This window comes from Pogonomyrmex barbatus, unplaced genomic scaffold (genome assembly GCF_055798465.1).
Source record: "Pogonomyrmex barbatus isolate J1 unplaced genomic scaffold, ASM5579846v1 scaffold11, whole genome shotgun sequence".
Lineage (NCBI taxonomy): Eukaryota > Metazoa > Arthropoda > Insecta > Hymenoptera > Formicidae > Pogonomyrmex > Pogonomyrmex barbatus.
In genome coordinates this window covers 7,355,085-7,372,760 of record NW_028297107.1, presented here as the reverse complement: position 1 = coordinate 7,372,760, position 17,676 = coordinate 7,355,085, and the positions used below count along the sequence as shown (strand labels likewise).

At 43.6% G+C, this 17,676-nt stretch overlaps 1 protein-coding gene and 1 pseudogene across 1 annotated transcript; both read left to right on the top strand.

Annotated features, from left to right (window-relative positions):
- Positions 1 to 848: 848 nt before the first annotated feature.
- On the top strand, positions 849 to 2,529 carry LOC148937762 (uncharacterized; annotated as a pseudogene).
- An 11,023-nt stretch (positions 2,530 to 13,552) lies between these two features.
- On the top strand, positions 13,553 to 17,035 carry LOC148937761 (uncharacterized). The gene is made up of 4 exons (XM_089071194.1): positions 13,553 to 13,903; positions 15,381 to 16,073; positions 16,132 to 16,395; positions 16,439 to 17,035. The coding sequence occupies exons 1-4, from the start codon at positions 13,553 to 13,555 to the stop codon at positions 17,033 to 17,035; spliced, it is 1,905 nt and encodes a 634-aa protein (XP_088927320.1).
- Positions 17,036 to 17,676: the final 641 nt, after the last annotated feature.

Sequence of the window (17,676 nt, the reverse complement as noted above, 5' to 3'; positions counted from 1 at the left end):
TTAGAAGAAAAGAAGCCATTTACTGGCCAAGGACTGGCACGTCGTAAAATGATCTTGCTTCATGACAATGCTCGATCACATATTGCGAAAGCGACTCAGGACCATATCTTTGCGTTAGGCTGGGAACTTCTCCCGCACGCGGCGTATAGCCCAGACATGGCGCCTTCCGATTATTACCTATTCCGGTCGCTGCAGCATCATTTGGCTGATACACATTTCGTGAGATTTGAAGAGATACGAAAATGCATTGATGACTTTATCGCTTCGAAGCCGGTGAACTTCTATCGTCAAGGAATTCGTAAGCTACCCGAAAGATGGCAAAAGGTCGTTGATGCAAACGGGGAATATTTCGCTGATTAATATTTTTTTGTTTGTTTTTGAATAAAGATTGAATTTTACAAAAAAAAGCTCAGAACTTTTTTGTACACCTAATATATACATTTACGACTATCTGAAATATTCAATACTACTGACTGTAATGATTGGTTTGGTCAAAAGCATATCCTTTTATTTGCTTCCATTACCTCCCGTACATGAAGATCCTGCTTTTATACATTTATCAGATGAAAAAATTTGTAAATATCTTGGTTCTTTAAATGCTACTAATCTATGGACAACTTTATTTGACTATGACGAATTGACGATCAATGCGCCAATAAGGAGACGGCTCTTACCATGAATTACTCTCGAGAATTCGTGTTGGTTTGTTAACCAAATCTGATTGTGAGATTCTTGAAAAAAGAAAAATATCTTTTAAGGGTGAATCTTTCGAAGAAAGAGTATATGAATTGTGTGATTTTATTAATGATTTGCCATCTGATACCGTTTGTTTATTGCCTACTTGTCATATGTGTGATGTTCTTAATACTGCAATGTTAAATCGTATTGCTTCAAAAGAAATATTATTAATAGCTAAGATACAATTGATTGTATTTCATATATGAAAAATATTGATAAGTAACAATAATGATAATATTAGAACAGCTGGACTTTCAAAACAAATTATAAATTAATAATTAAAATTGGAGCGAGAGTTATGATAAGATGCAATATGTTAGTTTGGACCTTGTAAATGGTACAATAGCTACAGTCATTTCAATTGTACAGGATACAACTACTGACTATAATATATAGAAAAGATAAAACTTCTTTTATCATCTGGAGTATTTGGAGTATTTTGTTGAAAGAGTGAATGTTAAGTTTCAAGTGATGGATAGAACATATTAGAAAACAATTATTAGAAATTATTATTATTGTTATTAGAAAACAATTTCCATTATCCTTGAGTTATGGTATCACTATTCATAAAAGTAAGGGATTAAGTTTGCAAAATGTTATTATGGATATAGGTAACTCCATTTTTAATTGTAGTCAGGTTTATGTTGCTTTATCTCGAGTAATGTCTCTGGATGGATTGCATTTAATTAATTTTGATCCTTCATCCATATTTGCTAATGAAGAAGTTATTAGAGAATATAATCGGTAAAACGAATACATAATCCAACGAATACATAAACCAACGAATACATAATCCAACGAATACATAATCAGACATCCAGAATCAGAAATGATTACTGTTTCAAAGGGACGTTATTTATAAAGTTAAAGATGTTCCATGGATATTATTGAAAACAATTATTTCTGTTCAAGAGTCAGATCAAAAGACTCCCTCAAAAGATACTAAATGGATTATGTATGGTTTTCAAAATATAGACAAGGTTTCATGTTATGCAAATGCAATATTACAATGTTTATTGCATTTATAAGTTATCAGAAAACAGTTATTAAATTACGATAAACTGGATGTATTAAGTTTACTTGCACATCGATATGAACATGGGATGAACAATTTTGATATACTTATGAAATACGAAAATCCTTAAGAGGGAATTTTTCGATTGCTATAAAACGAGACGCATTTGAATTTCTTACAGCTCTCTGTACAAAATATGAGTATATACAAAATCTAGTAAATCATCAAGTTATTGTAACTTGTCAATGCAATTTATGTGATGATACAAAAGTTACTACTAAAAATAACACTTGTCTTTCCATTTCTGTTAGCAATATGAAAAAGAAAAGTTTTGATCTTAATGATCTACTAAAAACTACATTTTCATCATACGTCAATCGTTTGATAAATCATGTGAACGTCGTGAAAGAAATGACATGTTATTTAAAAATGAATTGGTTTTAACGAAAGATATACTTATTATACACTTAATATTATTTTCTTTATAGGATGATAAATTAGTAAAAATATCACACAAATTTAGCTTGTGTGGTGTACCGACAACTAAAATACTAATAGTTGGACAAGCATATAAAGTAATAAATATTTTTCATCACGAAACTTGTATCGAGAAGGGTCATTATACGAACATGTGTCGAGAAGGAACATCTAGCACTTGGTTTGAAATTGATAATGCGCAAGTTATAAAAAAGCAATGGCCTAAAGGTGCTAAAGATATTTATATACTATTTCTACAAAAAATTGTTACTAAACATGTATATAGCAACATGTATTAAGCAAAATATCTTAGTTATATTTAACAAAAATATTATTTATATTAAGAAAATGTCAATTATATTTATTATATAAAAGTTATCAAGCATAAGCGCACTTCTCAAAAAGATGCTTAATACTACAAAATGATGATTATTAAAAAGTTATCTTTTTAAAAAAAGTAAAAAAAAGGATGTCAAGTATAGGGACACGCTTGTAAGAAAAAAGAAACTGTTGTACCAAATTAAAAAATAGAATGACAATATCTTTTATTTTAAAGAAATAGAACAAGAATAGAAAGTGATACATATCTCTTTATCTTCATTGAAGACGTCTCTTTACTTTAACCCATGTGATAGTAGTTTTAATTCTTTAAAAAAAAATTACGTTACGAAATTGCCATATCCAACTCAATTCTACTTGTGATAAAACTATAATGATATAAAATTAAAAAATAAAATCTAAGTACTAGTATCTTTGTACATTTTGTATGCATTTTATTGAAGTCTTCCTATTTTAACTCAAGTGGTACTAGCTTTAATTTAAAAAAATTTATTTCCACATTGCTAATTCAACTCAAATGATAGCATTTATAAAAGATTTGATATCAATAAGTAGCGTCGTTATATAATCTTACTATATCCTACTATAAAAATTTTTTTCGTTATTCTATTAAACCCAAGTGATATATAATCCTAATAAAATTACCTTTTAAAAAAGGTAAAAAATAACGCCAAGTTCACGCGCTCGTTTTCTTATTTATGTAAAAGAAAGAATTTTATACAAAAATTTCCATCTACAAAAGTCTTTTTAATAATAAATTTCATATTGGTACAAAAGATGTGAAATGAAGAACTAGCGCCAAATTCTAATTTAATAAAATAAAAAGAGCTTTACATTGAAATACATTTTATTTTGTAGTTCATTTTTATTTGAAAAGTCGTTTCATTATTTCTACAAAAAACATGATCAAAAATTGGCAACAAACTTTTAATTATATGAAGTAGAAAAGAAACTTTGCGAAGGTGTTATCAATCCAAAATTAATGTCAATTTGTAGTTGCCAAAAAAATTTTGTTGAATTATTGTACTTGTGTTTATATAAAAATAAAATATAAAAGAAAATCTGATATGTAAGAAAAAAAAACGACGTACAAAAACTTGGCGCATTAAAACTACTTTTAATAATAATGAATTATGTGACAGACAAATAGAAAACAATTTGAATTAAAATTTAATATATTTTAAGATTTTTTTATTTTTAAACTTATTTCTTTTTTAATATTAACTAAATAAAATTAGTGAAATATATAATTAATTATTAATTAATGAAACATTTTTTTACATAAATAATGCAAGAAACTAAAGTGTTTATTTTATTAGAATATTATCCAATATAAACGCATTAATATTTATTAATAATTATATTTATTTACTAATATTTATTACTAAATTTAATATTTATTAATAAATTTTTTTAATATTATTATAACGGTCCGCCTTCGCCAGGCGTGTCGTGCGAGGTCAGGTGCGCGAACGTGCTCGTCGGTTGCAGGTTCAGTAATTAATAATCAGTAATTAAAAGTATTTAACTCGGTTGTTTGAGGTTGTTGAGGTTTGTTAAAAGAATATATATTTATTTAAATCAAACCAGGTGGATACACAGCGATATGGGTTCGCCGAGTGTGCTTGCTGGCGGGCGTGATGTACGGCTGAGGTTCTCGGTGTGCGTGAAGTATGCGCGACGTGTATGGAGTGTGCGACGCGTGCGTCGGGGCGGAAGATTGACTCGTGTCGGGGCCTACTGGCCGCGTCGGTGCGCGATTGATTGAGCGGTGATTCGGCGGTAGCGTTGACGATGCGTGCCGCGTTACTCGGTATTTTCGCGCGGTCGATGTGCGTTCGAGTGTTAGGAGCGAGAAGGAGTGTGAAGGAGTGAAGTTAGGAGTGTTCGCTCCGTTTCGTGAAGTCTGCATGAGAGACAAGTATGCTTGTCGAGGATATTCCGCCGAGAATATTCCATCCCGTGTGCTCGTGTACTGGCGAAGTTGATGAGACCGAGAATGCTCCATCTCGGAGTGGAAGATAGAAAGGAACGAGTGACAAGGAACGAATATGCTTGTCAGGGAGAATACTCCGTCCCGGTATTGTTAGCAAGGAAACGTTGAGACTGAGAATGCTCTGTCTCGAGGGAAGCGAGAGTCAAGTATGTTTGACGGAGACTAAGAATACTCTGTCCCGTTTTCCTCACTTTTTGCGGATATAGAATGTCGAGTATGCTCGGCGGAGAATACCTGGTCTCGGTTTCCCGGTATTGGTCGGAGATGTGGACAGGTCGGAGGATCGGATCGGTCTGGTTGTTTTATCCTGATTCGGCCAGGTTTATATACCCGCGTTTGTTATTTTGTATTAACAATTTATAATAAACAGCACGCGGGTCGTCGGCGGTACGCACGTGGCGAATGCGTGCTCGGTTGCGTGCGCAACGGTCGGTACGTTCGGTAACTCGGGCGCGCGTATCGGTCGGTAGGCGGGTGCGGAGCCCGGTCGCTTAGAACGATGTGCGGGAGGTGTATCGTTACACCTCCCTCCCGCTTTATGGAGGAACAACAAATTATTGAACAATAGGATAATGTTATAACATATATTTTGGACAAATTTGCGCACATATTTACATTTTCCGCTATAATCGAATCGCAGTGTGAACCTTATCCCCGATGCGGGCCTTATACACGCGTGACACGTGTGCGGCAAAGTAGGGCACCTCCGCTCCTCGCCTACGTCGATGTTGACCGGTGGTGGAGATGCGGCAGGGCCGTATACGGGCCAGACGCCGGTACGACCTTTAGGGCGGCTTGAGGGGTCCTCGGAGGTCATGTCTCGATGATGAGACGGTGGGACAGCGGTATTGGCAGATCTGATAGTGACCCGTGGGCCGGCCGGTCGATTGCTCGTGTCCGCTGGTGCTGCGGTCTGACTGGTGGTCGGCGGAATCGTTGGCGCCGCGGATTAGTTGGCCGGCGATCGCATCGTCTCGGACGTGCGGACACCGAGTTTTCCCCGCGGGCTTCACGACTTCACGCCCTGGATGCTTTGGTCTGTCTCGGTGGCGGCGGGGGCTTTGTTGACGTGTTTGCTGGCGGGTCCTCGATCAGGTTAAGGTCGGAGATGTCGCCAAATAGTTCCGCCAATTTGGCGGCGCAGCGGCTGACTCCGGTGGCCGGATTTCGGCGGCGTGATGGTGGTGGCGGCTGTACCAGCGCCTGCCTTTCGCGCCTGCTGGGCTGTCGATCACTTTACAGTCCTGCCGGCCAGCTTCGGTACTCGCTGGGGTTGCATCGACCGGTCAGTCTGGCTGATTGGTCGTGGTCCCGGGCTGTTGAGCAGACGTTCCCAGAAAACTTCAAATTCCGTGTCGTATTTCCCGGAATCACCTTCTTACCAGGTGTATGCATAAGTTTTTTCCGGTTTTTTAGTAAAAAAAGACACGTAATTTTCAAGGGAAATTAATTTTTTTTTTATTCAAAATATTGGCCATCGGCTTCTACACATTTCGCCCATCTTTCAAGTAATTTATGAATACCATGCCAGAAAAACTGCTTGTCTTTTGCGGCAAACCATTCGTCGAGCCATTTTCCAACTTCTTCAAAATTGCTGAAGTGCTGCTCTGCGAGCACGTGCCCCATTGATGCGAAGAGGTGATAGTCAGATGGCGCCAGGTCTGGGGAGTACGGCGGGTGCGGAAGGATTTCCCATCCAAGCGATTTCAAGGTGTCTTTCACTGGTTTTGCTGTGTAAGACGGCGCATTGTCGTGTAACAAAATCACTTTGCCATGTCTTCTGGCCCATTCCGATCGTCTTTCGATTAATGCGTGGTTTAAATTATCATTTGTTGGCGATAGCGTTGTGTATTAACGGTTTCGCCGGGCTTCAAGAGTTCATAATACACAATACCGCTCTGGTCCCACCAGACACAGAGCATGGTCTTCTTGCCGAAGCGATTTGGCCTTGGTGTTGATGAATCGGCTTCGTCAGGTGAAAGCCACGATTTTTTCCGCTTCGGGTTTTCAAAATAAATCCATTTTTCGTCACCCGTCACAATTCGATACAAAAATGATTTCCTTTCGTGGCGTTGAAGCAGCATTTCACAAGTGACTTTGCGATTTTCCATTTGACGTTCATTCAAATCGTGTGGGACCCATTTACCGAGTTTATTGATCTTTCCCATTGCTTGTAAACGTCTGCTGATTGTTTCTTGTGATACATGTAATGCTTCTGCTAATTGCCGTTGAGTTTGGTCATCCAATAACTCCTGCAATTGCTCGTCTTCGCATTTTTGTGGTCTACCAGAGCGCTCACTGTCTTTCACATTGAAATCACCACTTTTAAATTGTCGAAACCATGTCTCACATGTTCTAATCGATGGAGCGTGTTCACCATATGTTTCTACCAGCAAACGATGACTTTCAATAGCCTTTTTCTTTTGATTAAATAAAAAAAGCAATGCGTGCCGCAAATGTTCTTTTTCAGGCACAAAACTCGACATGATCACTGAACGATAAAACAAAGACGCTAGTTTTTGGCGGACTCAACTTGTGTGTGTTTGTAGTTTTAAATGTCAGACGAACAAAATGATGTATGTGTCAAATTAATACGCTGCGTACTTTTCGCTGGCGACATCTCTTAGTTAAACCGGAAAAAACTTATGCATACATCTGGTAAGTGACAGGATTATCTCGAGATCGCTGCTATCAATGATATTCGAGGAAGAATTCGTTCGCTCGCGATAATAGTTTTCGCACTCGCTTACTGTCTGAGACTTTTGCCTCGACCGGGTGTATTTATACCCGAAATGTTTCTTTATTTCGACCAATTTGTTTCTCGAATCGTCTATTATTTCCATTATTATTGTCATTGTTTTTGCCATTGTTATTGTCTTCGGTGGTTTACCCTTCTCTGGCGACTTAATCGCAGCTAATATCATCATCGGACATTTTGGCATTATTTCCGGCAGTGTTTTTAATTTCAGGTTCGCGGACGTTTCCGGCGTTGTTTTCGCTCGGCGAGCTTAAGATCCTGTACGTGCCATTTTCCCCGCTCGTCGCGAAGATGACGGGTAATATGATCTTTTGTACCGTTAACGGCCCAGTGAATTTCGGAAAAAGCTTACAGTGACTGCGTCGATTTTATTAGATAGTAAATGGAGCCGCTTCCATACTTTGTCGCCGAGTGCCGGCTGCCACGTCACAAGTTATAATACTTTTCTTACCTTTGAAATGCGCGGGCAAGGTTGGCGCGCACGATCTCGTAGGCCTCTTTTAATATTCGATTATTTGTATCGGATGGTGGCAGGTTCGCGAGACGCCGGTCTCCATTTAACTCGCGACCATGATTTAAATACGCAGGGGTGTATCCGGTGGCTTCATGCCATGCGGTGTTGTACGCAAACTGGAGGGCCGCAATGTATTGGTCCCATCGTTGGTGACTTTTCGGGATAAATTGCTTGATCATGGTTTTGACGGTGCGGTTTGTACGTTTCACCGGATTGCAATGCGGAGCGTAGGGGGGGGTGAATCGGTGATTGATGTCGAAATTTTTTAGTGCTTTTTCGAACTGCCCGCGATAAATTGCCGGCCATTGTTATTTCGCGGAGGCACCCGTGACGGAAAAACGATTTGTTCGGTCAAACTCTGTGTTACGGCTGCGACGCGGTCGCCTGTCGTAAAGGTCATAGCTCTACTCACTTGGTGAATCCTGCATGACGAGCAATTACGTATGCCTATTGGTCGAGCGGGGTAGCGGCCCTACGAGATTGACCGTGATCTTCTCCCAGGGCTCGGCTACATGTGACGGGTGAAGGAAACTGGCGGGGTGTTCTGGCGGGTGACCTTGTGAGCAAGGCAGTTTTCGCAATTTCGCACGTAGCGGATGATGTCCACGAACATCTCAGGCCAGTAATAGAGACGAGCCATTCGCGCGATCGTTTTGGCTAAGCCTAAGTGTCCGGCGGTCGGTTCGTTGTGCGGTGTAACACCTCGGATCAGCGCTCGTGCGGCACGCACTCTTTTCATTGATCTGCGACCGGTGTGTCGCGGAAATTGGTCGAATGGAAGAATAGATGGTATAAACGATTCTGGCGAATACAGTCTCGGAAATCGTGCGGTTTTTCATGGACTTTTTTATCGGTACCATGGGCAAGTAACACGGGGATGGCATTGATAGCGGGACGTCTGGAGAGGGCATTTGCTACGCAGTTGAGCTGGCCCCAGCGGTATCTGATGTCAAAAACGTATTGTGGAGCTCGAGTGCCCATCGTCCAAGCCGTCCCGTCAGGGACTCCAATTGCTGGAGCCACCAGAGGGCTTGATGATCAATCACGACGGTAAATGCATATCCTATATAGCTTCGTATGTGGCGGATCCCATATGACGGCACTCGAGCTCGGTGGCGCTATAATTGCGCTCAGCCCCATTTAAAGTACAGCTCGCGTAAGCAATTACGTGTTCTCCCTCCTCGAATTGCTAAGTTAGTACGGCCCCAAGGCCGGACGAATTCGCGTCGGTTTGTAGCACGAAACGCCGATCGAAATTCAGGCAGGCTAATATTGGAGCGGAAGTGAGCGCTCGTTTGAGTTCTTGGAAGGCAAGAACTCAAACGAGCGCTCATTCGTCCTCCTCTGAGCCTCACTGCCACTTCGCGTTTTTTTTGTCAGTTTAGTTAAAGGGGCCACGAGGGAGGAAAAATTCGGTATGAATCGTCGGTTACTAGGAGGCCATTCCAACGAATTGTCTTATCTGGATCGGTTCATATGTCCCGTCGGTCTACAATCTGTCCCAGATATTTTAATTTGTTCACGCAGAAGTGACATTTATCGAAGTTCAGGCGGAGGTGGGCCTCGCGCAACCGATGAAATACTTCCGCGAGGTGTTCGAGATCGGCTCTCAAGCGTCGAGCTGATCACGATTATATCGTCTAAGTATACGAATACGTGCGGTTCCAGCTCAGCGCCTAGGATGCCATCCAGCAGGCGTTGAAAGGTAGCCGGGGCGGAATGCAATCCGACTGGCATTACTCGGAACTACATTAAGCCCCGGCCAAGAACGGTGAAAGCGGTGAAATGGGACGGCTTCCAGGTGACAAAGATATCTATCAGTACTCTTGTTTAAGGGATAGATTCTCGAGATAGGTACTTGGCCCCGCGAAGTTTGTCCAGTGTGGCCGTTATCTGCGATACGGGGTACGCGTCGCGTTCGGTGACTTCGTTAATTTTATGGAAATCGATGCAGAATCGTGGTTTACCATCCTTCTTTTTGACGATTACCATCGATGAGTTCCATGCGCTACTCAATGATTTCCTTCGTCTCCATCTCGCGTACCTCATCGTCGATGATGCGTTGCATCGCGAGATTTCGGGGTCGGTATCGTTATTTGATCGGGAAGTCGGTCTTAACGCGGATGATGAGATTTTATCGGTGGGGCCGCGAATGTCGCTGAACTTTGCTAACTCGTTGGATAAGAATTCCTGTAAAATGCGGTTTTCTCACGCGGTTTGCGTCACCAGTCCCGGTGTAATAGGCCATGTGTGCGGGGGGTGGCGGAATGGTGTTTAGTCGGGCCTGGTCAGTTCCGATAAGCATTTGGTTCTCGAGCGCGGGGAGGATGTGAAAGGTTTGTATTGCCGCCCCAATATTTCGAGCGGTAATTCAATCTCTCCTGGTGTTGTCGCGAGAGTATCATCAGCTAAATGCACCTGTCCCTCTCTCTCGGTCAGTGGGATATGCAACGCTTTCGCTATTTTCGCGATCTCGTAATTGATGATCGAGATCTCGGATCCCGTGTCTAGAAGTGCACTGACCTGGTAGCCGCCTATAAGTACGGTAAAGTGGGATCATGGTGTATATTCTATGCACGTTCGGTTTGTGGCCAGGCTGTGCTCGTGGTACCCCTGACCGCGGATGCGTTTCCTGGCCGCGGATGAATCTTTTGTCAGAACCCTGTCCTTTCCGCATTGAGAACAGAATTTTTTTTGGCAGTTTCTTTTAAAACGGTCGTGTCCGCGTTGTTTGCACCGCCAACAGATACTGTCCCGGTCGTATGCGGGTGTGGTGATTGCAATATTGGCGGTTCCTCGGTTAAGTTGTTTCTCCCTAATTTCCTCTTGGGTGCGGGCTTTTTCAATATCTTCGTATTCTTGAGCTTGGTCGTGTATGTCGATGACGTCAGTCAGTCGAACATATATTTTATATTCAGCGCGCATGTTAGTAGGTAAACAAGGGGGGCCCTAATTCCCTCGGGCCGTCAAGGGGGGGGCAGAGGGAGTCGTAGAATCCCCAGGGGGTTCGTATCCAGAGGAATATCCTCCTGAGTCGGTAAGGATGGTTTTCTTTCCTCAGGGGGTTCGTATCCGGGGAGAGAAGGTAGATCCCTCCGCGGTCGTCGAGATAGGTTTATCCTCCTCGGTCGGTAAGGCGGTCGCGCGTTTCCCCGGGTCGGTTTCCACCGTCTTCGACGCCGGCACGGTCTAGCGCCTTCCGCGTGACCCCGGGCGCGTCTTCGACGCCGCCCTAGCGTTTTTTTCCCGCGCGGTCTAGCGCCTTCCGCGTAACCCCCGGGCGTGTCTTCGACGCCGCCCTAGCGTTTCCCGCTAGGTAACCTCGGGTGCGTCTTCGACGCCGCCCTAGCGTTTTTCCGCGCAATCTAGCGCTTTCTGCGTAACTCCCGAGGTGGATCTAGCGCTTTCCGCGTAACTCCCGGGCGGGTCTAGCGCTTTCCGCGTAACCTCGGGCGCGTCTTCGACGCCGCCCGTGTTTTCCGCGAGGTCTAGCGCGTTCTGTTTTGCGGGATGCTGTGGTTTGTTACGTCGCCTTAGGCGTGTCCGTGTCTAGACGTTATTTGCAGAATGCTGCGGTTTGTTATATTGCCTTAGGCATGTCCGTGTCTAGACGTTGTTTGCAGGATGCTGCGGTTTGTTATGTCGCCTTAGGCGTGTCCATGTCTAGACATTGTTTGCAAGATGTTGCGGTTTGTTACGTCGCCTTAGGCGTGTGTTATGTCTAGGTGTCGTGAAGGATATGAGGATATAGCGCGTGCCGCTTGTTCTGTTTTGTAGAACGTTGCGATTTGACGCATCGTCGAGGTAATTCTTTTGAGCGATACTTGTCGCCGTGTTTACGATGGCGAGAACCGTTAAAGTAGTGAATCGGTGCCAGCTATGTGAGACACGAATGATCGACGACGATGAGATGTGTTGGTGCCATTCGCTGGATGACCTAACATCTTCTCCATTGCGAAACATGACGGCGTATCCATCGGTCAATGTGACGGAGTACGTCATGAGAGGACAATACACTCCGATTTCTAATCAGTTAAAGAGGCGCGGTTGTCGATGTCCGCCTCAGCGTGAGATTTCACCTAAAAAGATAATAGAGGCGTGTGTATGTCATCACTATTGAAGGATGGCATATAATCTTTTACTGGAGGTACTCTGCGAAAAGAAGAAGCCGATCGAGATTAGCAGACGACAGGAGTACATGGTGAACTTTCATGAAAGCTGTTATGATGTATTTAACGACAACGATGACAACGAAATGTTTTTTTGCGCTCATCGCAAGTATTGGAGGAAAAGCGATATCGTTTCGTCAGCCGCGTACGAGGAGGAGAGAAAAAGAAGAGAGCGCGTTGGCAACAATTAGCGCAACTAAGTGTGCGTGCATGTAATTATGTACTATAATCGTAATATAACTATGGATTGTATATATATATATATATATGAATATGTATGAGAATAAGACTAACCGCGAGAGACGGAGTTTTTACTTCGTTCGTTTGCGTATCGCGGGGACGAGAGACGACGCGCCGGGAGTCTTCAATTAGCGATACCGAGGGTGATGTTATATTATCGGGAACGTATGAGAGACGAGAGGTGAGGGTCGCGCGAGGAGGAAATTGTCGTACGAGTATTAATAATGAAAGATTCAATGTGCGATATCAAGGGCAACGGTATCGGGAATGTATGAGAGATGAAGGTCGTGCGAGGAGGGAATCGTTGTAGGAGTGTTAATAATGACGAGAGATTTTATTACTTTATTGTTGTATTATTTTATCAGGAACGTAAAAAGAGGAAAGAGCTATTTGTAGGATGTTGCGGTTAGGCGCGTTCTGTGTCTAGGCTTTTTCCGCGGGGATCTAGCGCATTCATTTTCGCGGCAACGAGAAGGCGCGCGTTCTGATTATGTAGGATGCCGCGCATTTTGTCATTTCGGAATGTCGCGGTTGTCGCGATTTGACGCATTTTCGACGCTGCCTCGGAGTATATATCTAGTCGTAAGAGGCAGTTGTTTCCATTGTTAAGAACGTGGTATATGGAAGAAATCGCGCTTAACGGTGGTTTCGTCTTCGAGCGAGAGGGACGATCCGCTTTTACGCGCGTTCGATCGTAACATGACGCATCGCGATCTCGACGACTATCGTTGCGAGTTGATTATCGAGAGTGACGATAGTTTAGAGTGTTACGAGACTATCGAGCCTGGCAACGACGAGGAATGGATCGTGACGAGAGAAGATGTTCGCTGGAACGTGGCTACGTATCACTTGCGACGGGAGATCGGTACAGAGAGTCCGCGAGAGAAACTGTTGCTTGCTCTGAGCGACCGAGCGGTGATCTACAAGAGAATAGCGAGAGAGAGAAAAGTTCGAGAGTTAAATTCGTCGTTCCTACGGACGGTTGGGGTAACACTGTGTGGGAAGTTGCGATATGGAAAAAAGTCGCGATCTTCTTGAACGCGCGGCGGGGGTTGAAAGAGTGTGCGCCTATCGCATTTGGGAACGGGAGTGTATCGAGTGTCTCGAGGTCTTGAGAGATAGATGTGAGAATAGAGTCGATCCTACGATTATCGGAACGATAAATTCTCTGGTCTCTCGAGTAGCGCAGTTGGAGGGTGCGAGATTCGCTTTGAGCTGACATTTTAGTTATTTGGGTGCAGGATACGACGGTTTGAAGGGAGTCGAATGAGTGGATATTGAGACGGCTTTCGCGAATCGCGTACGAATGAGTGCTGTGGTAAACATCGAGTACATCGAACTTCGACGGTTTCTCGAGGACGTGAGGGCCACGGTGCTCGAGCGAGTGCAAGTCGATCTCGATATGCACGCGTGTTTAAAGGTCAATACCGTGTTTCATGGGGAGTTCGTCGCGAATAATAAGAGAGCTGTTAAGAGCATTCGCACGAGGAATTGTCAGCTATTCGATATGTCCGATTTACGAGAATGGTACGACGGAGACGTTATGAATGTTGTTCTGACGTCGCTGGAGGAATTTCAGGAATGCGATAGCGGTTGGGCGTTACTTCGGATATTAAATTTGATGATCAATGTAAACAAGTGTAATCCTATGCTGGATGTTGGATGTCACTTGCTCCGAAGATAAGATATAAGAGAGCCGTGATTAATGTACGTTCAAACGACAACGCGTGTTTCGCGTAGGCGGTGATAGCCGCTCTATATCCCGTTGATCTACTCGGACAGACCGTCGTCGTATTCTCATTATTCGTTGGTGCTGAATTTCGATGGTATCGACTTTTCTATGACACTACGAAACATCGCTAGATTCGAACGTCTTACCGATTTGTCTATCAACGTATTTGTCATTCGAGAGAAAAGGGGGAGGAACGATATCATGATCGTTCCTTTATCGTTCACGGGGAACAAGAAGTCTACGCACGTAAATTTGCTCTATCTGTTGAACGAGCGGCGCGGCGATAACGTCGGTCATTTCGTATGGATTAAAGCACCTGTCTCTGTTAACATCGCAAATAAACAAGCATAAGGAAAAAAAATACATATGCGATCGGTAAGAAAGAGATTATGCTCGTCGTGAGATAAATTTTTTATTAACTATAAATTGTATTTTTCAAATGTCTACATTATTTTTACTCAGACGAGAAATTAGTCGCGCATAGCGTCGAGTGCGGAAGAGCGACTGCGCCGTTATTCTTCCGAATGAGGACGACAAGTTGTTCTCTTTTCACAATCACGACAGAAAGGAGAGATTACGATTCGTCGTGTATGCAGATCTGAAGTGCGTTTTAGAAAAGGGAGATCAACGGTTCACTGGGGATCTTGACGATAGATTTGCCTATCAACACCACAAAGCGTTTAGCGTGGGATATTATTTGCGTAGTACGTACAATGGAATCGTATCCGTGTGTAAATCTCGCCGAGGCGACGACTGCGTCTCGTGGTTCGTCGAGGAGTTACGCGCTCTCGCGTGTCGCGTGAAGAAGGTTCTGTGCGCGAGCGTATCGATGTCGGAGCTCACGCCGAACGAGCGGAGTGCTTTTCAAAAGGCGACAAATTGTCACGTGTGCGGAAGGAGCTTTGGGTCGTACGATATTCGCGTGCGAGATCACTGTCATCTTACCGGACGGTACAGAGAACCCGCGCACGCGAGCTGCAATTTGAACTATCAGAACGCGTTCATTATTCCCGTTTTTTTTCACAATTTATCCGGTTATGATGCACATTTCATTATCAAGGATATAGCGAACGCTTTCGAGGGTAGAATCGATTTGTTACCGTTGACTAAGGAGAATTACATTGCGTTTTCGATAATCGTTAACGATTTGGCGTACGGAAAATGGAAAACTTGTGTTAAGCTACGTTTCGTGGATTCGTTTAAGTTTCTCAATACTAGTTTAGCTAAAAAGCTTCATATCTAGATCGGGAAAAATTGAGGATCTCGCGATTCGAATTTTCCGATCTCTCATCGCGGAGGATTTCGAGTTGCTCACGCGCAAGGGCGTATTTCCGTACGAGTACATCGATAGCGTTGATAAACTGTTAGTGACCGAATTACCGCCGATCGAAGCCTTTCACAGTTCTTTAACTGGCGAAACTGTGTAACTAGCGTTAGCGATTACGAACACGCGCGAAGGATATGGGAACGTTTTCACGTGAGACCTCTCGGCGAATACAGCGATCTATATTTGAAAACGGATGTGCTTCTCTTGGCGGATGTTTTAGAAAATTTTCGAGATACTTGTATGGAAGGTTACGATTTGGATCTAGCGCAATATTTCACATTACCGGGATATACGTGGGACGCTATGTTGAAATACACAAACGTTCGATTCGATCTGCTTACCGATATCGATATGATGATGTTCATAGAGTGCGGTATACGCGGCGGTTTGAGTCAATGCTCGAACAGATACGCGCGAACTAATGACCAATATGAATCGTCATATGATTCGTCTCAGCCGTCGTCGTATCTCATGTACTACGATGTGAACAATCTCTACGGCTGGGCCATGTGCGAACCTTTACCGTATGCGGAATTTCGGTGGGTCGAGAATGTCGAGGGTCTCGACGTTATGTCCGTGTTACCTGATTCCGATATCGATTATATTCTAGAAGTCGATCTCGAGTATCCGCGATATCTTCACGACGACTACGCGGATCTTTCGTTCTGCCCGACGCACGAGAGACCGCCGGGAAATCGAAACGAAAAGCTTACTCGCCACGCTCTACGACAAGTCGCGTTACGTGACGCATTATCGCAATCTTCAGCAGTGTGTGCGACACGGTTTACGCGTGACGAAGATCTATCGCGCATTACGGTTCGCGCAGTCTCCTTGGCTGCGCGCGTACATCGAGCTCAATACAGAACGGAGAACTCGCGCGAGCAACGAGTTCGAGAAGAATCTGTATAAGCTGATGAACAACGCGGTATTCGGCAAAACAATGGAGAACGTGCGCAATTACGTAGACGTGAGACTCATGACGCGTTGGGACGGGAGATATGGCGCGGAGGCGCTGATCGCGAAATCGAATTTTCACAGTAGGAGCGTCTTCGACGAGAATCTCATGGCTATCGAGTTGCGCAAACTCGAGGTTCAGTTTAATAAACCAATCTACGTCGGTATGTGCATTCTAGAGATCCAAGATGCGATTGTACGATTTTCATTACGATTATATGATGCCGCTCTATCGCTCTAAATGCAAAATCATGTACACGAATACCGATAGCTTGATATATTTCCTGGAATGTCGAAACGAGAATATGAAGCAAGATATCACGAAATTCGACACCAGCGATTACCCCGTCGAATACACGTACGATATACCGCGCGTGAATAAGAAGGTTCTCGATTTGATGAAAGACGAGAACAACGAAGCGATCATGACGGAGTTCATAGGACTCAAGGCGAAGATGTACGCTCTGAGAGTTTTGGGAAAGAGCGATACGAAGAGAATAAAGGGTGTCAAGACGAGTACCGTCGCGAAAACGATAACGTTCGAGGATTTCGCGCGTTGCTTGAACGAATCGTCGCAGCAATCGAGACGTCAGGCGTGTATACGCTCGATGCTGCACGAGGTTTACACCGTGTCCGAACTAAAGCTAGCTTTGAGGCCTCATGACGACAAGCGATACTTAATACCCGACTCCACCAATACATTACCGTGGGGCCATTATAAGATACCGTTATTAGATACTAATGTAGTATACAAAATTTGTACCAATGTAGAATAAGTAATACTGTACATTCTTTATTCATTATAATACAGCTGTTTTATGAATCCAAGAGTTATGTGTATTGTCCATTCCTAACCATTTGACGAAAACTCTATCGTTCTTTCTATGTAGCACTTTTTCTACGAGATAGATATCGGGATTGGAAACTCGTGTTCGTAAAACCCTCCGGCTATTGGCTCTTTACAATATAATAGTCTTTCAGCAGATACGTCACGGGATTTGTGCATTGCACCTTAGCGATTCGAAAAATCTCGGTCGTTCAGTTAGGCGTATATCTCTTCTCGAAAATCGTTTTGAACTTGCTGACGCCTACCGGATCGTTCACCTTGAATCTTGCGGGGGCTGCGATTTTCAAATGACTGTATACCATGGAGAGGAGTCTCTTAGCAATGACGAGAGTTACGTCCGCCGGTCGCATTCCGATCGTTTGATGCGCGCGGTTGTTATACTCCGAGATTAAACGCGGTAGAGCGTCGAGCCATCTGTACAATCCGTTGAGCGTGAAGAGCTTCCACGTGTTGTTTTTGAGCGTGCGATTAAATCGCTCCAACCGCCGCTTTCATCAACGAGTACGTCGAGTAGTGGCGTATATCGTACCTATCAGTAACCGCTTTTACGGAGGCGTTGTAGAACTCCTT

Excerpts from the sequence above, each read along its gene's own strand:
- LOC148937761 (XM_089071194.1), top strand. The coding sequence starts at position 13,553 with ATGAGTGCTGTGGTAAACATCGAGTACATCGAACTTCGACGGTTTCTC. Across the intron at positions 13,904-15,380 it reads AGTGTAATCCTATGCTGGAT|TTCTTTAACTGGCGAAACTG; the intron begins GTTGGATGTCAC and ends AGCCTTTCACAG. Across the intron at positions 16,074-16,131 it reads CATTATCGCAATCTTCAGCA|TCTCCTTGGCTGCGCGCGTA; the intron begins GTGTGTGCGACA and ends CGGTTCGCGCAG.